At 48.4% G+C, this 23,957-nt stretch overlaps 1 protein-coding gene across 1 annotated transcript in view; it reads right to left on the minus strand.

Moving 5' to 3' along the window:
- Positions 1 to 23,957, minus strand: part of LOC147121496 (ras and Rab interactor 2-like) — a 231,038-nt gene that overhangs the window by 58,955 nt on the left and 148,126 nt on the right. The window contains exons 5-6 of the mRNA XM_085981786.1: positions 17,048 to 17,258; positions 4,070 to 4,181 (exon numbers count right to left, since the gene is read on the minus strand). Of these exons, the coding sequence (XP_085837912.1) occupies positions 4,070 to 4,181; positions 17,048 to 17,258 (323 nt within the window). The remainder of the gene's footprint in view (positions 1 to 4,069; positions 4,182 to 17,047; positions 17,259 to 23,957) is intronic.

The raw sequence follows: 23,957 nt of genomic DNA on the forward strand, positions 1-23,957 counted from the left end.
ATAATAAACAGAGGGGGAAGATTAAAAATGATAAGATTCTTAGGTGGCGGATCGAGCTCTCCACCTTCGAGTACGACATCATTTACCGGCCAGGGGCCCTTAACGAATCCCCTGACGCCCTCTCACGAGGGATGTGTGCCAGCGCCACCGGGGATCGGCTACAGATCCTCCACAACGACCTCTGCCACCCAGGGGTCACGCGGCTGTTCCACTTCATAAAGTCCCGTAACTTACCCTACTCGATTGAGGAAGTTCGGTCCCTGACCAGGAACTGCCGCACTTGCGCTGAGTGCAAGCCTCGGTTCTACCGCCCAGATAGAGCCCACTTAATCAAAGCTACACGGCCCTTTGAGCGGCTCAGCTTAGATTTCAAGGGCCCCCTCCCGTCCGTCGACCGCAATGTTTACTTCCTGAACATTGTGGACGAATACTCCCGGTTCCCATTCGCCTTCCCCTGCCCAGACATGACCAGCGCCACGGTCATTAAATGCCTCAACAGCCTGTTCTGCCTGTTCGGTATGCCGAGCTACATCCATACGGATAGGGGGGCGTCCTTCATGAGTGAAGAGCTACGCCAGTACATGCTGTCCAAGGGGATCGCCACGAGCCGTACCATCAGCTACAACCCCCGGGGTAACGGCCAAGTGGAGCGAGAGAACGGGACAGTATGGAAAGCAGTCACTCTAGCTCTAAGGACCAAGGGCTTCCCTATCTCCCGCTGGCAGGAAGTCCTCTCGGATGTGCTCCATTCGATACGGTCGCTATTGTGTACGGCCACTAATGCCACGCCTCATGAACGAATGTTTGTCTTTCCCCGGAAATCCACCTCAGGCGTATCCATGCCGTCATGGCTCTCCACCCCAGGTCCGGTACTCGTGCGAAGGCATGTGAGGGGCCACAAGACAGACCCTCTCGTGGAGCCAGTACACCTACTCCACGCCAACCCCCAATACGCATATGTCCGGCACGCCGACGGAAGGGAGGACACCGTGTCCATAAAAGACGTCGCCCCAGCCGGCATCGACAACAACCACGGCAATAGCGGCAATGACGATCACAGCAACTCTTACCCACCCACTACTCTTTCATCACCCCCGGAAGAACACCGACCAACGGCACCCCCACCAACTACCCCTCCAACAACCCTGGCGGCACCCCCGGCAGAGACCCAGGAGGCTACCGGGCGGGGACACCCAGCCGACACCCGCGGCACCACAACAGCCACGTCGGTCGAAGAGGACTATCAAACCCCCGAACAGACTAAATCTATAGAAGGGGTGAATGTGATGAAATATTCCATTCACCACTGCCTGTGACTGAGATCGGTTTCAGTGTCATTTCCCTTCCCCCAGACCTCATTGTATTGTGTACTGGAATGTGCTGTATTGTATACTGGAATGTGCTGTGTGTAGGGCTCCGCCCATACCTGGCCCCGTTTGTAAGCTAGCTTCAGTCTGGCCTCAGTCTCCAGAAGGAAGACATCTCTCTCTCTTACGTGTTACTTTCTAAGTTAATAAAAGCCTTGTTTTTGTTCTGCTAACTTCGAGTCTCGGAATTATTGAGGCACATCAGAGAGCAACACAAACTGGGGGAGGGAGAGAGAGAGAGAGCAACACAAACTGGGGGAGGGAGAGAGAGAGAGAGAGAGCAACACAAACTGGGGGAGGGAGAGAGAGAGAGAGAGAGAGCAACACAAACTGGGGGAGAGAGAGAGAGCAACACAAACTGGGGGAGGGAGAGGGAGAGAGAGAGCAACACAAACTGGGGGAGAGAGAGAGAGAGAGCAACACAAACTGGGGAGGGAGAAAGAGAGCAACACAAACTGGGGGAGAGAGAGAGCAACAGAAACTGGGGGAGAGAGAGAGAGAGCAACACAAACTGGGGGAGAGAGAGAGAGAGCAACACAAACTGGGGGAGGGAGAGAGAGAGCAACACAAACTGGGGGAGAGAGAGAGAGAGAGAGCAACACAAACTGGGGAGGGAGAGAGAGAGAGAGAGAGAGAGCAACACAAACTGGGGAGGGAGAGAGAGAGAGAACAACACAAACTGGGGGAGGGAGAGAGAGAGAGAGCAACACAAACTGGGGGAGGGAGAGAGAGAGCGCAACACAAACTGGGGAGGGAGGGAGAGAGAGCAACACAAACTGGGGGAGGGAGAGAAAGAGAAAGCAACACAAATGGGGGAGGGAGGGAGGGAGGGAGAGAGAGAGAGCAACACAAACTGGGGAGGAAGGGAGAGAGAACACAACACAAACTGGGGGAGGGAGGGAGAGAGAGCAACGCAAACTGAGGGAGGGAGAGTTGATGTGGGCCTGTGATGTGTGCTGTTGTATAATGTGTTTTATTACAGGAGTCAGGCAGCTATGATGCTTCTCTCTGAGGACTGAGCTGGGCTTTAGTGGTGAGGTGTGGAAGTCAATGAATTGAATTAGGTTTGGGTTTGGTTTTATTTATTATTTTTATAACTTGCTGTGTATTGTAAAAAGTCATAAAATTATCTGTAAACTTTAGTTAGAAGTTACTTATATTGATGATGATGTTTTTGTTGAATCAGTGGCATTTACTTCGTGTTTCTCATTGCAGTCGATACTGTAGGAACTTCACATAAGTAGTTTTTATTTAAACTTCATTTATCCTTAAACCTTTCTATTCTTTTGTGTTCTTTCTTTGATTTAGAAGTTATGTTATTCATCACACTATAAAACAAAAAGTCAAATATTTTATTCAGGGCCTGGTGATACTGAGACACTCAACTGAGGTAACTCCAATAACATTTGCAAACAGTAGGCAAATGTCAGGTGATCAAATCTCCAGGAATACATCAAACCAGAGTTGGCAACCCTAAGTGGAAATTTTACCATTTGTACCGATTAGAATTTAAGTTGAAGCAGCCCTAAATTCTGCACACGAGATCAACATCATCTTCTGTAATACGCTACATGGCAGATTTACGTGGAAATACTCCCCACCCCCACTCCCAGCATTTCTGCAGTGTGCAAAGGAAAATGGGAAACAGGGTGTACCAGAACAAATTGGGATAATTTGCTCCAAGTCTACAGACAATGACAAAGGGAATGTTGTTTTCCGATTGCAGTGTGGACACCAAAGGCATCCTAGACTCCAACAGCAGTGCTGTATTACAAATGATGCCATCTTCGACAACACATAGCCCAAGACAAAAGATATTTCTCTTCCCATCTGCCAGAGATGCAGTGCTGCCATCAGCAAACACAAATTGCTTTAAAAATAAAAAATTCCTCGGGATGTGGGCATTACTGGCAAAGCCGGCATTTATTGCTCATCGCCAGTTGTCCTTGAGAAGGTGGTTGTGGGCCTTCTTCTTGAACCGCTGCAGTCCGTGTGGTGAAGGTGCTCCCATAGTGCTGTTAGGGAGGGAGTTCCAGGATTTTGACCCAGCGACGATGAAGGAACGGCGATATACTTCTAAGTCAGGATAGTGTGTGACTTGGAGGGGAACTTGGAGGTGGTGGTGTTCCCATGCGCCTGCTGCCCTTGTCCTTCTAGGTGGTAGAGGTTGCGGGTTTGGGAGGTGCTGTCGAAGCCGCCTTGGCGAGTGGGCCAGTACCTTTCTGGCTATGGGCAGTGTGAGTGTTCAGCCTGACCATACACACCACCTAGTCAGCGAACAGGAAATTAAAATGGCAATCGCCACTTTCCAGTAACAGCAGTCTTGCCCCAGCTGTTGCCAGTGCTCTGAAATCTGCCCTGCAATGTCACAAGGATCGATTCCAAAGCACCGGGTTCTCCAGCGCAACGTCGAACCACTTTAAGTAAAATATAAATGCGGGGGGGAAGAGGAGACTGAAATAATATACTTTTATGTTGGGAGAGAAGAAACCCCCCAAGCAAAAACCTATTCACATGCCATTTGATGTCAGATCTACTTAGAAAGTAAAAGCTTCTGAACAACAAAGGATTGTTAATTTTTCAAAAAGTCAGAATATAAAACAGTGACAGTTTCATGGTATTTTGTTTGCCTCGTTTTATGACAGTACTTTCCTTTAGTCCATTCATTCAAAGATACCAGAATAAGATAGGAGTGTACTTACTATACTGGCTTTCCTTTATTGGAAAGTCTTGAACAAAGTGAGATCCAGACTCAGGTAAACGCATGGATATGATTTTCTTCTGTGTCCTGCACGACTTTCGGACCAGAAAGATCTGTTGTAATAAATATATACTATGATGTTACAAGTGGCCCTATTGTTTTCATAGTTCAAGAACAGAAATAAAGATAAACCAGCTCACTTTAGATCAGTCAGCCTAATATTGGTAGTACAGGTACACTATCCCTTATCCGAAAGCCTTGGGACCAGCTGAGTTTCGGTTTTCGGAATTTTTCGGATTTCAGAAGGTATTATTATAAGACTGGGAAATTTGTATTTAATATAAATTTTAAAAGTTCAGGCTACCTCTTGCGACTGTTCCGTGTCTCATTCCCCTTCCTGCTTCTCTGGAAAGCCGGATATCGGTTGACTCCTGCTAAGCTGGCCCGCAAATCAGGTCGGGTGGGGGGGAAGAAAAGAATATCGGACGGGCCGCGGTTCAGGTCGGGGGGGGTCGGGGTCGGGGTCCGGGGTGGGGGGGGGTGGTCCGGGGGGGGGGGGGGGGTCGGGGTCGGGGGGGGTCCGGGGGGCTCAGGGGGGAGAAAAGAATATCGGACGGGCCGCGGTTCGGGTCGGGTGAAAAGAATATCGGACGGGTCGGGGGTTGGGTGTGGGGGGGGGGGGGGGGGGGAGAAAAGAATATCGGACGGGCCGCGGGAGAAAAGAATATCGGACGGGCCGCTGCAGCTATCGGACCGGCCGCTGTATTGTTGGGTTCACTCTCCCGGTACCTCCTTCACACTGCCTGGCTCGGCCTGCAATCTCCTACCCAGGAGGGAACTCTGTGACCCTCTGCCCTGCTCAGCGTAAGTCATGCGCCACTCTGGTCATGTCGTGCGCACGACTTACGCTGAACGAAAAAACTTTCGGTTTTTAGAGGTTTTCGGAAGCTCGGATAAAGGATAGTCTACCTGTATATACATAAAAATGATCTGCACTCAGATATAGAGGATACTGGATCAAAATTTGCAGAGGACACAAAAATAGGAAGTGTGGTTAACTGTGAAGGGGACTAAGTGCTTCAGAGTAGTAGATTGGGCAGATAGCTGTTGGATGAAATTTAGTGCCGAGAAACGCAAGATGATACATTTTGGGAAGAATAATAAGGAAAGGAAATATACACCAAAAAGCAAAAGCTTCATAAGAGCACAGGAGCTTAAGGTTTCAGATACATAAACCATTAGAAGTGGGAAGACAAGTAAATAAAGAAGCTGGGATGGGTCTTTAGTTTTTGAGGAGAGACTAGGGAAACTGGGACTCTTTTCATTAGAACAGAGAACATTAAGAGGAGATTGTATAGAGATGTTCAAAATTATGAGTGGCTTTTATAAGATAAAATAGTGAAAAACCACTTCCACTGAAGGCCATCACCAAATGAACAAAGAAAAAAAGAGGATAGGAACAATATTTTTATGCAGAGGGTTGTTGAGACATGAATGCCCTACTGAAAACAGTGGCGGAAGTGGAACCCGTAATCGCTTTTAAAAAGGAAGTTTGATAAAGAATAATTAAAAATGGTATGGGGCAAGGGCAGGGAAGTAGGACTAAGTGGATAACTCTTTCGGAGAGCTGACGCAAACCTGATGGACTGAATGGTCTCCGTTTATGCTATAAAATTCTATGGCCTAGAAATTCAGTATAGCGATGTTTGGGGCGCTACAGCATGGCGCTTGCTAACTTTTGCGCCCGGCGCAACTTAGCGCCACCTTCGCCGATATTCAGTTGCATTGCCCCAAGAGGTTGCTGCAGCGCTAAAGCAGGCGATGCACGAGTATCATTAGGCGCTAAGCCGGCGATCCGGGGCGCAAACACCGAAGGTGGGCGCAGCGCAGGTGCGGCGAGTTATTGACTGAAGGCAGTCAGGCGCCGGTCAGCACTTAAAGGGGGAGGGTGGAATTGTTTGGCTGCCACGCCCTGCACACTGCAGCCCTGAGGGAAGGCCTGAACAGTGCTAATTCAACTGCTCCACGGCCAGGAGAATGGAGAAGCCAAGGGAGAGAGCGCAGCACTTCGAAGGTGCTGGTTGGCGCAGTTCAGCGCAGGTGCCATGTTCTGTTCCCTGAAGGTGGCAGGAGGCCGCTGCCCTCTGAATATCCGAAAGCCTGGAGGGAGGTGGCAAACAGGGTCGCCTCCAACAGCGTGGTTGCCAGGACTCCCCTCCAATGCCGTAAAAAATTCAACGACCTCACTCGGGTTGTCAGGGTGAGTACCCTTTCCAGTATCCTCCTCATCCCTGCATGTGCTCCTCAGTTGATGGCCAAAGGGACGTGAAAGCCCTACTGCCCAGCCCTCATCCAGCAGCTATGGGACTGTCATGAAAAGCACTTGCATATTCAGGAGTTTATACACTATCAGGGCTATTCCACCATGGGAGGCTGTGCAGGCAACATCAGGGCTTCACACTGTCAGGGCTATTCTACCATGGGAGGCTGTGCAGGCAACATCAGGGCTCCACACTGTACTTAGAGGCCGTCCTCTCTCTTGCAGGGCAAGCTGGCGCACAACCGGAGACAGCAGCGCCAGACCGGGGGAGGCCGTCCTGACATTAAGCATCTCAGCGACCTAGAGCTGCGAGTGGAGCAGATCATGGCAGGCCGGCTGATTGGCCCCATCGCGACTGGAGATGCTGACCCTGTTCTGGGCACCAATGGTAAGGTCCTCACCTTTCGGACCTCTCTCTTTCCACCTGTGCCTCACGCCAGCATCCTTTGCCACTATCGAAGCAATGCAGTGCATAGCAGCACTCATGCCTCCCTCGCTGCCGTCACGTCCTCACTCTAAAGCAACTCTTGTGCCTCCCTGCTTTCAGATGGTGACTCACCAGGTGAGGAGGCGGCCCCTCAAGCTGGCACTGTGTCGGACTCAGACCTAGAGGAGGAGGAAGAGGAAGCCGCCCCATCAGGGACACCCTCGGCCGAGGCAGCCCATGGCCATGCTGGGGACACGTCTTCCCTGGAGGGGAGCAGGGGGAAAGTTTCGGAGGAGAGTGATGCTCCGGGGACCAGCGGACTGCAGCAACGCGGGAGGGTTGGGGAAGCTCGGCGGCCTTCTCCCCGGAGGGAGAGTGTGGCCTCCAGTCCTGCTACAGTGAGCGCAGAGGAGGTGCGGCTCCTAGCGGAAATGGGCGCCCAGGCTGAGCGCAGGCACACTGAGCTCATGGCTGCATGATGCCTGACTCTCATAGAGTCACTGGCAAGGAGTGTGCAGGAATTTGGGGCAGCACAGGCCAGGAGTCTGCAGGACTTCGCGGCAGCACAGGCGGCCTCCAGCAAAGTGGTCAGTCGTGCTGTGCATTCACTGGCTGGTGTCATCCAGACACAGACCAGGGCCACACGGGCACTATTCAATTCAATTCAATTCAAATCGCTTTATTGGCATGACAAGTTACATCTTATGTTGCCAAAGCATCAGAAAACATTCATGTTTGTTCACAAAAATACAGATCTATCCATACAGTGTATAAACAGATATATCCCTGAGTGTATAAATATATACTTTCATATAATTTATATATACTCTTTTCTTATATTTACTGGTTGTCCCTCTGTTTATGGCAAGCTGTAACATAGTGTGCCGCTAGTGTTATGCAATTTCTCTCTTCCCCTAGTAGGTATGGGAGTTTTTGGTCGTCATTCAAATTTCTGAATTCCGGGTATATTTTTGTGAATTTTGGGTAGAAATTCTCCCTTATGCCCTGATATTTTCTACAAGCTGTGAGGAAGTGCATCTCTGTCTCCACCACTCCCTGACTGCAGTGAGAGCATATCCTGTCCTCTCTTGGTAGCCGGGTCTGTCTGTGTCTACCTTTTTCGATCGCCAGGTTATGTTCACTAAGTCTGTACATTGTCAAAGTTTTTCTCAGTTTGCTATCCTTTACCATGGTCAGGTAATCAGCCATGTTGTATTGTCTGTTTAGGGCCAAGTAGCAATTGAGTTTGCTTTGGGTTTTTGTTGTTTCTGCCCAATATGACAGATATTTTTCCTTTTGCTTAGCGACGATTGTGTTGGGTCGAATTCTTTGTGTTACGCGGTCACTGTCCTGGGGCTGGTTATTGTTTTCACTGAGTCCCAGGACTAGTTGACTGAGGGTATTCTTCTTTATGGTCCTCTCTTGGCATTTCAGGGCTTTGTAGTGATAGCATTGGGGGTTGCTCATTTTTAGGTGTTTCCAAAATTTGGTGGCTCTTTTTTGGATAGTGATTATTAATGGATATTGACCTAGTTCTGCCCTGCATGCATTGTTTACGGTTTTCCTTTGAGTCCGGAGTATACTTTTACAGAATTCTGCATGTAGGATCTCAATTGGGTGTTTGTCCCATTTTGCAAATTCTTGTTGTGTTAGCGGTCCCCACACCTCACTGCCATAGAGTGCAATTGGTTCAATTACTGATTTGAAAATTTTGAGCCAAATGTTAATTGGGATTTCTATTTGGATTGATTTTTTAATGGCATAGAAAGCCCTTCTTGCTTTCTCTTTCAGTTCATTCACAGCCAGTTTGAAATTTCCCGTAGAACTGATTTTTAAGCCCAAGTATGTGTAGTTAGTGGTTTGTTCAATTTTGGTTGTTCCTAGTGTGAAATTTATTTTGGGTCCCTGATGTCTGGATCTTTGCTGGAACACAAGGACTTTGGTTTTTTGGGGATTTATTGTCATGGCCCAAGTCTGGCAGTATGACTCCAGCAGATCCAGGTTCTGCTGTAGACCCTCCTTAGTTGGTGACAGCAGAACCAGGTCGTCTGCATAGAGGAGGAATTTAACCTTGGATTCATATAGGGTGAGGCCGGGTGCTGTAGATTGTTCAAGTAGTTTTGCCAATTCATTTATGTAAATATTAAAGAGTGTCGGTGAGATTGGCGAGCCCTGCATCACCCCCCCCCCCCGCCTCTGTGGGAAGTATTTTGTTTGTTTGTCTCCAATTTTAACTGCACATTTGTTGTTTGTATACATTGATTTAATTACATCATATGTTTTTCCCCCTACCCCGCTTTCGATAAGTTTCAGGAATAAACCGTCATGCCAGATGGAGTCGAAAGCCTTCTGGAAATCTATAAAGCATGCGTAGATTTTGCTTTTGTTTTGATGAACGTGTTTGTCAATTCGGGTCTGTAGGGTAAAGATATGATCTGATGTTCTATAGTTTGGCAGGAATCCAATTTGGCTTTTACTCAAGACATTGTGCTCCTCAAGGAAGTTTATAAGTCTTTTGTTTATGATGCTACAGAATACCTTCCCCAGGTTACTGTTTACACAGATGCCTCGATAGTTATTTGGGTCGACTTTGTCCCCACTTTTGTATATGGGCGTTATGAGTCCTTTGTTCCAGACATCAGGGAAGTAACCGACACTCAGAACCAAGTTGAAGAGTTTTAGGATAGCCAGTTTCATTTTATCGTCTGTGTGTTTAATCATCTCGCTTAGTATGCCGTCTGCCCCGCAAGCTTTTCCTGGTCGCAGGTCCTTGAGTTTTTCAAAAAGTTCTTTTTCTGTTATTATGGAGTCTAGCGGGTTTTGGTTATCTTTTATGGCCATTTCTAGCTTTTCCAGTTTTTTGCATATTTGGTGTTGCTCTGGCCTTAGTGTGTTTTTCTGGTATAATTTTTCAAAGTGGTTTTCCCATGTGTCTCCATTTTGAATGGCCAATTCGTCGTGTTGTTTTTTTGTGTAATGTATTCCAGTTGTCCCAGAAACAATTGGAATCAATGGATTCCTCAATGGAGCTGAGTGTATTCTTAATATATTGCTCTTTTTTGGTTCTGAGTGTGTTTCTGTATTGTGTTAGTGTCTGACAATAAGTAAGGCGTAATTCCTCGTTTTCTGGATGTCTGTGTTTTTGGTTTGATATTTTTCTAAGTTTTTTCCTCATGTTATGGCAATCTGGGTCAAACCATTTTTCATAGTTTTTTGTTTTGGGTTTGTTCTTGCGAGCTTTCAAGTTTGACCCAGATTGCCAAATTATCAAAAATATTGTTTAGGTTATTCACTGCCCGGTTTACGCCTTCTTTATTGTGAGTGTATATGTTATCCAGAAAGGTGTCCAAGAGAGCTTGAGTTGATTCATTGCTAATTGCTTTCTGGTATTTTTCCGTGTCGTTTTTGGACCATCTGTACGATTTTTTGGTGTTGTACAGTTTACTGGGTTGTGTTTCTGTGTTGTTTGTTTCTGTCTTTTTAAGATACATAGGCCTAGAAATTGAGTTGACGCCGCGCCAGGGCTTTAGCGCCGGAAATTTAGCGCCGGCGCTAATTCCCTTGCGCGCGCCAAAAATTCAGTAGCGCCGCGCCCAGACGGCTGCCGGCGCTACTGGCGGGCGTGAGCGCCTCCCAATGGGCGCTGAGTGCCGAATTGCGGCGCTAATCCGGCGCTGCGGCACCCGATGCGGTGCGGCAGGCTGGGGAAGTGCAGGCCTCCTCCTTCAGTTAAGGAGGAGCTGCCTGCACCCGCCCGCTGTCCGTTCAAATATTGAAAAAATGAGCCCGGCACCTCGGACAAGTGCCGGGCTTGCAGGCCAGACGCATCTGTTCCGCGGGGGGGGGGGGTGGAGGAGTCCGGGGAGGGAGGTGCGGCCAGGCAGCCGACGGGAAAGCGGCCGGCCGCCGCGCGACCTTAATGCGCCGGCGCTAACTCGGGGAAGACTCAGTTGCCAGAGTCTTAGTTGCGGCTGCCACGGGCGAGGCGGCCGCAACTGAATTTCGGCGCTGGGGCCCGTCGGCATGGCAACCGGGACGCTGCGCACACCGATGACGTCATCGGTGCCGGCGCAGCGCTACCGGCTTAACGCCGACGGAAGGGCCCCACTCAATTTCCCAACTGGCCATAACTCCGGCGCTAGGCCCTCTAGCGCCTCAAATGCGGCGCTAAGGCTACTCAATTTCTAGGCCATAGTAATTTGACTGTGATCTGACAGTGTTGTTTGTGGTTTGACTGTGAATGCTCTGAAAGAGGATGGGTCCAAGTTCGTAATCATATAGTCTACGGTGCTGCAGCCAAGAGGTGAGCAGTAGGTCGATCTTCCTAGGAGGTCTCCTATGAATCTACCATTGACAATGTACAGACCCAGGCACTAACTGCTGCCACACTCGCTGGCTCGGCCAGGCATCGCTGGGGCACTCGCCGCACTGCAGCAGCCCAGCAGTCTGTGCTTCAGCAGATTGCTGCGCATGCTGCAGTGCTGGCCTGTGCGAGTGCCAGTGAATCAGCCGACCAGGGAGTGCCTGTGCTCTGTCAGGTTGGCAGCATTCCTGCAGCCAACACTGTCACTCCTCCACTGCAGCTGCCACCACCTGTAGGACAGACTGATGCCACCCAAGCTGAGTTGGATCAGTCCGCAGCCGGGCCCTCCAGGCCCAGAGCTGGTCCAGGCCGACCCCCAAGGGCATCTGCTGTCTCACCAACTAACCCTCAGCAGCCTTCCCCCAGCCTTGCTGCAGCCACTGGGGTCCCATTGAGGAGGAGCTGCAGGGCGGGTAGGGGCCATGCCCGGAAACGAGACGGATCACTCTCGCAGGTGAAAAAGTAGAAGGGCTGGCCAATTGTGTTGCTTTTTATAAACAGGCCGAGGCTGTTGTATTTGCATTTTATAAACAGGCCGACACTGTGGTATTTGTTTTTTATATGAAGGCCGAGACTGGTGTGTTTTTGTTTGGGGGGTTTCTCTGAAGTAGTTTGTCATGCGGGAAGGGCACAGAGTTGTAAGAGTAATAAATTTTCTTTAATCGCACTGTCTATGTTTGCTTTTGAAATTATTGGCTGCCTTGATCGGCTAAGGGCTTGCGGAGCGGCTACATTCATCTTCCTTCATTGGCACAAGCCATTCCCTGAGAGGGGGCCTAGAACCGAGTTGCAATAAGCCGCCGACGGACGGCCCTTGCACTTTCTGCCTCCCTCCCATCCTGGTCCTCCTCCTCCTCCTCCTCCTCCTTCTCTGGTGATCCTCCAATGCCTGCTGGCAGTGGCTGAGTCCTGCGGATAGCCAGGTTGTGCAGCATGCAGCACACGACAACGAAATGGGAGACTCGCTCAGGCGAGTACTGTAGGGCTCCCCCGGAACGATCCAGACAGCGGAACCGTTGCATGAGCATGCCGATTGTGTGCTCAATTATGTTCCTGGTTGCTTGATGGCTGTCATTGTATCGCTCTTCAGCAGGGGTGCTGGGCACACGGAGCGGGGTCATCAGCCAGGTGCACAAAGGATAGCCTTTGTCCCCGAGAAGCCATCCTCGTGGGTGAGGCTGGGCTTTGAAAATGTCTGCCACAGAAGTCTGGCGCAGGATGAAGGCATAGTGGCTGCTGCCTGGAAAGCGGGCATTGACAGCTAGTATGAGGTACCTGTGGTCACACACCAACCGCACGTTAAGCGAATGGTAGCCCTTCCGGTTGCGGTAATCCTCGCCATTCTCCAGAGGTGCCCGCAAAGCCACATGCGTGCAGTCTATGGCGCCCTGCACCATTGGGAAGTCCGCTAATGCTGCAAAGCCCATTGCACGCTCTTGCTGCTTGTCGAGGGTCATGGGGAAGGAGATGAACTGGCGTCTCCTTCTGAAAAGGGCATTGGTCACCTGGCGGATGCAGCAATATACCGCGAACTGGGAGATGTTGGAAATGTCCCCAGTAGCGGATTGGAAGGAGCCGGTGGCATAGAAGTTGAGAGCGACCGTCACCTTCACTGCCACCGACAGAGACGTCCTGCTCCTCAGCTGTGGTTGCAGATCTCTCTGAAGCAGGTGGCAGATCTCTGTGACCACCTCCCTTCTGAATCGCAGCCTCCGAACACACTGCTCCTCAGACATGTTCAGATAAGAGAACTGCTGGCGGTATACCCTGGGTGGGTAAGGCCTCCTGTGCCGACGCCTGTTGGCCCTTCTCCGTCTGGCCATGACTGGCACTCTCTAACGGCATCTCTGAGCCCTTTGAATGCAATGCAGTAAGCCAACGTTTGTACCCATTGCAGCCCCCATTAGATGTATCGAATTAATGCAATGGCACTGAAAGTTAATTACAAGTGCAAAGTTCTGGCCTGAAGCCAGAAGTACCTAAGCGAGTGTTGAGTCAAACCAGAAAGCTCTCTCCCTTTGTCTCTCTCCTAATATCAGTGTCTCACAAAGAGGGAGTGGTGCAAAATGGCTGACATTTATACTGCAGGAGGAGTCCCCTTTAATTTGCGCCCCCCGCGCCCTGCAGTGACTGGGAACCGTTCCACTTTACCAGTCGCTGGGGGCGCCAGACGCACAATAGGCCGGCGCCACTGAATTTCCGGTTCAGGGTGCACAAAGGGCATTGCACCATGAAATGATGTCAGGATCTGCGCGCGCAGCTGAGCGTGCGCAAAGGTTTTGCGCTGTTGCTAAATCACAACTAAATTTCGCGAGAGGCGCAGATCGCGCCGCGCCCGGTCGCTAGCCGCTTAACGCCCCACTTCTCGCCCTCTTAAGGCGCGAGCAGCTGGCGCAACCAACTGAATTTCTAGGCCTATGATTCTATAAATCAACACAGATGGTGACAATTCTTATGTTGTAATCTGAATTCTGCTTCTTAATGTGTGTCCTCTCCTTTTGCTGTACTCCTAACACAGGATGCACATGACAAGGGATCACAAGCTCAACTGAACTGCAATGACTGATAAGGTGATGCTGCAGAGCATTGCGTGGGATCTTTGGATCAGTTGATGTTTACCCACAAACACAAACAAACAGACACAAGGGAGGAACTAAGTACTGACTGTCCACTTAGAACTTGGGGCAGTTGGCATATTTAGCTTGGTGTAAAGCCCCAGGTTTGCTACTACAGGTACACTATCCCTTATCCGAAAGCCTTGGGACCAGCTGAGTTTCGGTTTTCGGAATTTTTCGGATTTCAGAAGGTATTATTATAAGACTGGGAAATTTGTATTTAATATAAATTTTAAAAGTTCAGGCTACCTCTTGCGACTGTTCCGTGTCTCATTCCCCTTCCTGCTTCTCTGGAAAGCCAGATATCGGCTGACTCCTACTAAGCTAGCCCGCAAATCAGGTCGGGGAGAAAAGAATATCGGACGGGCCGCGGTTCAGGTCGGGGGCGGGGGGGGGGGGTTCGTGGGGGGTGGGGGTCGGGGGGGAGAAAAGAATATCGGACAGGCCGCGGTTCGGGTCGGGGGTCGGGTCGGGTGGGGGGGGGGGGAGAGAAAAGAATATCGGGTCGGGTCGGGTGGCGGGGGGGGGGGGGGGGAGGAGAAAAGAATATTGGACGGGCCGCAGTTCAGTTTGGGTCGGGGGGAGAAAAGAATATCGGACGGGCCGCTGCAGCTATCGGACGGGCCGCTGTATTGTTGGGTTCACTCTCCCGGTACCTCCTTCTCACTGCCCGGCTCGGCCTGCAATCTCCTACCCAGGAGGGAACTCTGTGACCCTCTGCCCTGCTCAGTGTAAGTCGTGCGCCACTCTGGTCATGTCGTGCGCACGACTTACCCTGAACGAAAAAACTTTCGGTTTTTAGAGTTTTTCGGTTTTCGGAAGTTCGGATAAATTATAGTCTACCTGTAATAATTTCAACTGCAGTGACTGGAACCATTTGAAAAAGCATCGAGAAGTGATTAAAACCAGGATATACTGATTGAAATTATTTTTTCTGAGAAAGAAAGAATTGTACTTGCTGCCCCACACCAAGTCCCTCTCACCCATCATGCCTGTCCTTGGCGACCTACATTGGCTCCCAGTCCCCCAATGCATCAATTTAAAATGCTCATCCTCTTGCTTAAATCCCTTCAAGGCCTTGCCCCTCCCCATCTCTAACTTATTTCAGCCCTACAGCCCCCTCCTGAACTCCCCGTTCCCCTGACTCTGGCCTTTTGTGTATCCCCTCTTCCTTCACCGCACCATTGGTGGTTGGTCCTCCAGCCATCTAGGCCCCGCACTCTGGAATTCCATCCCTAAACCCCTCCACCTCTCCACATCCCATAAGACCCTCCTTCAAACCCACCTCTTTGACCAAGCTTTTGGTTACCTAATATCTCCTTCTTTGTTTCGGTATCCATTATTCTTCTATGAAACATTTTGGGACTTTTTTTTATGTTAAAGGTGCCATATAAATGCAAGTTGTTGTTTTGTTGCTTAAAACAGTTTGTCAAAAAATCTTATAGTGGGTTTGCAGAAATTTTTAAATAGCATTTTGGCTCCTACATGTAGATATGTTCATCTTAAAAAAGATTAACAGAACTCTATTTTGGGCTGCTGCTCACAGTGATGACCTTTATCATTAATAGGACTGTTGATCGTAATTTAGACATCAGTTTACACTCCAGATATCTTCATTTATAAGTTAAATACCAGTTAACCTCAATGGGAAAGCTGGCAAACTCTTCATATTTTTTTATTTCAGAAGCTACATTTCGGACTAACTCTAAGAACTCAATGGCACATTTCTGCAGTATGCATTCGGACATCAGTGAGATTCCACGTTCCATTGTCATCTTTCCCAAGGACTTACCAAATATAATTTCTGCTCAGTAAATAAATCAGCTAGACGTACAATTGCACTCTGCTTGAGTATTTATCTGAAAAATGCATCAGTAATTAAGAAAATAATAATTTTAAGAAGTGAATTGGCTGGTCTCCTGATCAGGGCTGCCATGCTTGTTATACCTCTGCTCGTTACCAGCAACAACTTGCACTTATATAGTTAACATAGTGAAATATCCCAAGGACTTCATAAATGCAAAAACAGATGCTGAGCTTGGTAGGGAGGTGCTGAAGGCATGGCCAAAAGAGGTAGTCTTCAGGATGCTTTTGAAGGACTGGAAGGAGGTAGAAAAGTAGGAGAGTTCCAGAAGAGCATTTTAGAATGTGGAGCCAAGGCAAAAGAAGACGGCGACCGCAAATGGAAGAGAGGGTGCAAAGGCGGCTAGAGCTAGAAAAACAGATAGCGAGGCAGTGGAGGGATTCGTAAACAAGGACAAGGATTGGAATTTAAATAGTTGAGGGATGGAGAGCCAGTGGAGGCTGCCGAGGACAGGGACATGGCAGGATGCAGATGCACTGTTGATCACTGCAGAAAGATAGAGTACAAGCAGGGATAGCAAACCATGGTTGCAGTCACAAGGGATATCTTGAGTAGCTTTGACCAGGGCTGTCTCAGCACTGTGCACAAGGCATAAACCAGACTAAAGGGATTTACAAAGGGAGTGATGGGAGAAATAGGCACAAAGCTGGGTGGGAATGACATGTGAGGACCGTAGGGGCAAAAGGGAGATTACAGGTAGGGCCTTGTTGGGGGAAAGGGAGATTACAGGTAGGGCATTGTTGGGGGAAAGGGAGATTACAGGTAGGGCATTGTTGGGGGAAAGGGAGATTACAGGTAGGGCATTGTTGGAGGAAAGGGAGATTACAGGTAGGGCATTGTTGGAAAGAACAGTAATGTCAGTGTGGGCTTTTTGAGGAGATGGTGACAGCAGTTTTGAACAGCAGATGGGCAAACCTTGAGGAAAGGTAGCTGTGGACAATGTCAGCCAGCATTTGGCTAAGGAGAGTAGTTATATGGTGAGGAGTTGGGTTGAGGCACAAGAGGTTGGTCTCATGGAAGAGATGAATCTGCAGTGTCTTTGCTTAGCCTGAACTCCCATTCACCACCACCACTGAAAATGTGCAGGGGACGAAGATTAGCAGACAAGTCAAGTTTCAACGCCTCATTTTAAGAATATGCTGCCAACAAAGCCCAAACTTGGAGGCCAGCCATCCTGCGGAGTTTTTTACATTTTTCCTTCAACCTAATTATCTTTTTTTTAAAAGTATACTGGTGGCATATTTTTCAGATAAAAGTAGGATAATTGAGCTGTAAGACCTTTCCCCAGGGTATTCTTTGAAAGAAACATTCAGATGTAGCTTACTGCATGTTGCTTCACAAATGTAGCTATGTCACCATTCCTTTGAAAAGATTCAGGCCAATAACTTACCCCAGCATCCTCAGGCTGTAGAATGCGTAGAGCATCCTCATCACTCAGGGTGAGCTGTAGCCAGACTGGATGGGTGTGCAGAAGCCGATCAAAAATGCTGAGGTTACATATGAAGCTTTCATAGCCAGAGTCCCTCATCCAGTACTTAGCGGCTTGTTCTTTCTGATAGTCATAATCCATATTCTCTTGCGCACTGCTCAATGAGTTGCAACTAATGAAAAATATATAGGCAACTAAACCACATGCTAAAAATAGGCAGTTACATAAGTCTGTAATCAGCAAAGTATAGCACTTTATCTTAAACATAATTTTATAAATATTTTTCCTCACCAGGCCACGGACCATCTTCAAAAGACTCAGCTGCAACATATAGTTACCTGCTTGTATGCGGGGGGATGAGACAGAACTGAAACAGGAGCAGAGCAGTTCCCCGTAACCGTACAAAACGGCATAAAATATCAATTTCCCCAATGAGTTTTCTGTTTATATATTTTAAATACCTCACACACCCAGTACTTGGCAGTAGAGGAACCTTTAATTATTTTAATGTATGTAATGTACTTTAGCACCCAATATGATCAAGTCTAAGCTCCATGACATGGTGGGAATTAAGGGTGCATAATCTATTTTGGGACAATTTGTAAACATTCTACATATTTCAGACATAGAACAATGGGGGGGGGGGGCGGTGTCAGCCTATGCAAACAAGCATCACTGCGAGTAAGTGACTTTGTGGGATATCACTAACTGGATAAAGTTCGAATGAGGAACTCAAACCAATTTAAAAAAAAATCCTGGACAAACAAGTTGAATGTTCATGGTGGATATTCTGTTCACAAGCAGCTGGAGGACTGCGGTGTGGGAATAGTTATAAAGGCTACAAATAACCAGTTAACACAGTTATGAGGGACAGGTCTGTTTATTGCACAATTATTTTTTTTTTTTAATTTGATTAGTATTTTTTTCTAACCTGTCAGAGGACAGGTCCTGATGCAGCTGTGAACTTGGCAAACATACCAAATATCTCCACAGCCAGGAGAATTGAGAATTATTCCCAGTTAAGATGATGCACGTAGCCTGCTGTATACAACTAGAGACAACATATCTCATTGCTGTGAATTTTGGTCTGTGATGAAGTAGCTGGTCTCATCCAGGATGGTGGCAGAGTCCTACAATTCAGCTCGAGCGTCTCTGAACTAAAGAGGGAATAAAACCAGTCAGAATTCCCACTCCTGATTGTTGTCCAGTGGCTCCTGCTGGAAGTGCATATATGCGGAATTTGAAGCACATAACCATCAGGACCAGTCTTGGCTGTGATGCCTTTGACAGTTGAATAGCCCATCAACACATGGTCTAGGCTCATACGTGATGAGCAGCCACTTGGGATGGTACTGGAGGGCCGTTGGTAACTGTGGAACTATAACCCAAGCAGGAATCCCCAGTGAAAAAATTGAGGGAGGAAAAGAAATACCAAAAAAAGGTGGTGGCAGTGTGGTGGTAACAAGCAGCTGATGGTTTGTGAGCTTGTGTCGCAGGACAAGCTGGTGCTAGAGTTAAACTTCCACTGCTAAGGAGGATTTTTCTTTTCTCAGTAAGACTGTGATGGGTACATGTCCTGTAACCACTGATTCTGGCAATTAATGCACAAGACATTTTGGTCACTCTGTTTTGCCTATCCAATGAAAAGTCCAAACCAACACTACTGGTTAAACTGTTGTGGGGTGCAAAGGCAATGCATTTAGATAAGGTGGTTAAGGAGGCATACGGGATACTTGTATTCTATGCCTCGGCTAATAAAGGCAAGAGCAAGGGGGTTATGCTTGAACTGTATAAAACACTAATTAGGCCTCAGCTAGAGTACTGCGTACAGTTCTGGTCACCACATTACAGGAAAGATGTGATTGCACTAGAGAGGGTACAGAGGAGAGTTACAAGGATGTTGCCAGGACTGAAGAATTTTAGCTGTGAGGAAAGATTGGAGAGGCTGGGTTTGTTTTCTTTGGAACAGAGGAGGCTGAGGGGGGACCTAATTGAGGTGTATAAAATTATGAGGGGCCTAGATAGAGTGGATAGGAAGGAACTATTTCCCTTAACAGAGTGGTCAATAACCAGGGGGCATAGATTTAAAGTAATTGGTCGGAAGTTTAGAGGGGATTTGAGCAGAAATCATTTCACCCAGGAGGGTGGTGGGGGTCTGGAACTCACTGCCTGAAAGGGTGGTGGAGGCAGAGACCCTCATCACATTTAAAAAGTACTTGGCTATGCACTTGAAGTGCCGTAACCTGCAGGGCTACAGCCCAAGTGCTGGAAAGTGGGATTAGGGTGGATAGCTCTTTGTCGGCCGGCACGGACAAGATGGGCCGAATGGCCTCCTTTTGTGCTGTAAATTTCTATGATTCTATGACTAGGCAAAAGGCTGCTAAACAGGGTTGCATCACTTCTACTGTCAGTTTCATTGTAAAGATGAGGTAAACTGTTCACAGTAAGAAACTAATTGTAGCTAGAAATTTCCCTTGAACAGGAAAGAGGTTTTGGGTGTGTACTACTGGCTTAATATTTACATCCGAATGGCTTGACAATTTTCTTTCTTTGTTTATTTACATTTATTTTTGGGAGGAGGGAAAACACAAACTTTAGATCCTCTACAACAGCTTTCCACTGGTCTCACTATAGGAACCAATTCTGTAAACTATCACCATGTTACAACCGATAAGAGGCTCCAACTGCATGGAAGTAAAAGCTGTATAAATATAACAACTGTGCTTTTAGTTATCTAATACCTTAGCACATCAAAACATTCCAACGTGCTTCACACAATCAATTACTTTTGAGGTGCACTGTCTTATGTAAGCAAATGTAACAGCAATGTTATCCACAAACAACAATGAGATGAATGACTAACTAATTTGGTTTTTTTTTGGGGGGGGTGGGAGGGATGTTGAAAGAAGGAAGAATGTTGGTGAGAAGTCAGATGGAGCTACCTTCTCTTTCTAAAATAGTGCCATGCAATCATTAATGTTTACCCAAAACTCTAAGAACAGGCAGGTAGGATCTCAGTTTGACAGGGTAGATGCTGGGAGGATGTTTCCCCTGGCTGGGGAGTCTAGAACTAGGGGCCACAGTCTCAGAATAAGGGGTCGGCCATTTAGGACTGAGATGAGAAATTTCTTCAAAAGGGTTGTGAATCTTTGGAATTCTCTACCCGAGAGCTGTGGATGCTCAGTTGTTGAGTATATTCAAGACTGAGATCGACAGATTTTTGGATACTAAGGGAACCAAGGGATATGGGGATAGTGCAGGAAGATGGAGTTGAGGTAGAAGATCAGCTATGATCTTATTGAATGGCGGAGCAGTATCGAAGGGCCGAATTGCTACTCCTGCTCCTATTTCTTATGCTCTTACTGTCTAATGCAAAGACCCACACCTACAATACAGCAGTCATTCTGTACTGCATCGGAGTGTCAGCCCAGATTGGGAGCGCACACAGATACAGAGTTCAAACACACACCTTTCTGACCCAATAGTATAAACTGACTGTGTAGAGGGATTTCTTTCTTGCTGCATCAGCTCCTCCTTTTTGAGTGGAACAAACCAATGAAATTGTACAACATCCTAGCATGTGAACCTTGCACTGTAGTAATGACACAGCAATGGCATACGCCCTTACTGTGGCACAGATTTTCCAGGAGATTATGGTGTACGTGACTTACCCTAAGACAAAATTTCATGTGTCCATCCGCTGTTACCCTCGTCGAAATAGTGAGAATTTCATTATCATAGTCCGCCCCCCCACTAAAATCAATGGTGATAGCCATTTTCCTACCTTTAAGCCAGTTTTCATGCCATTGTATGAAGAGATTAGTGAAAGTAAACATGAGCCCATTAGAGGCAGAGACAGGAGAAATTATAATGGGCAATAAGGAAATGGCAGCGATATTAAACAAATAGTTTGTATCTGTCTTCACGGTAGAAGACACAAAAAACATTCTGGAAATAATGGGCAACCAAGGGTCTAGCGAGAATGAGGAACTTAAAGAAATCAGTATAAGTAAAGACATAGGCCTAGAAATTCGGTGGAAGCCCAAACGGGGCGCCAAGCTCGCCTGGGCGCCGGAATTACCGCTGCGATCGGAGCAGTTGCGACCGCCAGAAATTCATCTTGAATGCCCCAAGAGGCGCCCCGCGTCCCTCTTAGGGCGTTGAATCTGAATATCGCAGCGCAAAGTGCCGCAGCGCCACACGCTGCGGCACGGCGCGCTGCGGTACTGCAGGCCTTCCTCCGCTTCTTAAGGGGGAGGGGCCTGCACCAGCGCGATGAGCGATCGCGAGTGCCGGCAAAAGAGCCCGGCACCAAGGAGAAGAGCCGGGCTCTCGAGACACAGCCGGCACTGCCCGGGGGGGATCAGGAGGCCGGGGACAAAGGTGCTGGCAGGCGGCCGCCGGAAAAAATGGCTGCCCCGCACCTCCACCTTAATTTGCGCCACTGCCGCCACAGGTAGGCCCCGTGAACCGGGCGCGATTTGCGAACGGCGCTACAGAGGCAGGCGCTACCAAATACCGCGATCGGGGCGGTAGCGGGGCGCTGCGCACACCGATGACGTCACCGGTGGCGGCGCTGCGCAACAGGCTAACGCCGCCATTAGCGCCCCGCTAAATATCGCGGGAGGCACGGCCAGTGGCGCTAAAGCCACTGAGTGCCCTCTTTAGGTGCTAACTGGTGGCGCCGCCCACCGAATTTCTAGGCCATAGTACTGGAGAAATTAATGGGACTATGCGGCAACAAATCCCCTGGACCTGACGACCGACATCCTAGGGTTTTAAAAGAGGTAGCTGCAGAGATAATGGAAGCACTGGTATTAATCTTCCAAAATTCCCTATATCCTAGAACAGTCCCCAAGGATTGGAAGGTAGAAAACATAACCCCGCTATTTAAGAAAGGAGGAAGAGAAAAAACAGAAGTATAGGCCAGTTAGCCTGACATCAGTAGTAGGGAAAATGCTAGAATCTATTATTAGGGACGTGGTAACAGGGCACTTAGAAAATCATAATATGTTTAGGCAGAGTCAACATGGTTTTATGAAAGGGAAATCATGTTTTACAAATCTGTAGAGTTTTTTGAAGATGTAACTAGTAGGATGGATAAGGGGGAACCAGTGGATGTAGTGTATTTGGATTTTCAAAAAGCAAATCGATAAGGTACCACACAAGAGGTTATTACACAAAATTAGGACTCATGGGATTGGGGGTAATATATTAGCATGGATTGAGGATTGGTTAATGGGCAGAAAACAGAGAGCAGGAATAAACGGGACTTTTTTGGGTTGGCAGGCTGTAACTAGCGGGGTACCGCAAGGATCCGTGCTTGGGCCTCAGCTATTTACAATCTATATTAATGACTTAGATGAAGGGACTGAGTGTAACGTAGCCAAGTTTGCTGATGATACAAAGTTAGGTGGGAAAGTAAGCTGTGAGGAGGACGCAAAGAGGCTGCAGAGAGATATCGACAGGTTGACTGAGTGGGCAAGAACATGGCAAATGGAATACAATGTGGGGAAGTGTGAAGTGTGAAGGAAAAACAAAAAAGCAGAATATTTTTTGGCTGGCGAGAGAATGGAAAATGTTTGCATTCTGAGGGACCTAGGTGTCATTGTACATGAATACACAAAGTTAACATATAGGTACAGCAAGCAATTAGGAAAGCAAATGGTATGTTAGCTTTTGTTACAAAGGGATTAGAGTATAAGAGTAAAGGGGGGAGAAATTGGGTGAGTAGCGCCACTTGTTAGCGCCTAAAGAGGCAAGCAGTGGCTGTAGCGCCACTGGCTGCGCCTCTCGCGATATTGAGTTGGGGCGATAATGGTGGCGTTAGCCTTTTGCGCTGCGCCGCCACCGATGACGTCATCGGTGTGCGCAGCGCCCCATTCGCGATATTTGGTAGCGAATGCCGCAGTTGCGCCGTTCGCCACCCTCGCCCGGTTCACGGGGCCTTACTGTGCCGGCAGCGGCGCAAGTTAAGGTGGAGGTGCGGGGTGGCCGCCTTTTTCAGCGGCCGCCTGCCAGCACCTCCGTCCCCGGCCTCCTAACCCACCCCCACGGCATTGCCGGCTGTTTCCCGAGAGCCCGGCACTTCTCCTTGGTGCCGGGCTCATTTGCCGGCACTCGCGAGCGGGGATCGCGCTGTTGCAGGCACCTCCTCCTTAACAGTGGGAGGAAGGCCTGTAGTACCGCAGCATGCCGTGCGGCAGCGTGTGGCGCTGCGGCACGTTGCGCTGCGATATTCAGTTTCAGCGCCCTAAGAGGGACGCGGAGCGCCTCGAGCCTTGCCCCGCGTCCCTCGAGGGGCAATGAAACTGAATATCTGACGATCACTGAAGCCTCGAACGCTGCGCTAAATCCTGCGCTCAGGCGACTTTTGCGCCACTTTGGCGCCCCAACCCAATTTCTAGGCCAAGAAGTCTTACTACAATTATACAGGGCACTGGTGAGGCCATACCTGGAGTACTGTGTTCAGTTCTGGTCTCGTTACCTGAGGAAAGACATACTTGCCTTAGAGGGAGTGGAACAAAGGTTCACTAGACTGGTTCCTGGGATGAGGGGACTGCCCTATGAGGAGAGATTGAGTAGAATAGGCCTATATTCCCTAGAGTTTAGAAGAATGAGAGGTGATCTAATTGAAACATAAAAAAATTGTAAGGGGCTTGACAGTGTTAATGCTGAGATGTTTCCCCTGGCTGGGGAATTTAGAACACGGGGTCACAGTCTCAAAATAAGGGATCGGCCATTTAGGACTGAGATGAGGAGAAATTTCTTCACTCAAAGGGTTGTGAATATTTGGAATTCTCTACCCTTGAGAGCGGTGAATGCTCTATCGTTGAGTACATTCAAGACAGAGGTCGATAAATTTTTGGGA

Source organism: Somniosus microcephalus, chromosome 3, assembly GCF_052327205.1.
Source record: "Somniosus microcephalus isolate GS21.2 chromosome 3, FLI_Smic_1.0, whole genome shotgun sequence".
In the NCBI taxonomy this organism is placed as follows: domain Eukaryota; kingdom Metazoa; phylum Chordata; class Chondrichthyes; order Squaliformes; family Somniosidae; genus Somniosus; species Somniosus microcephalus.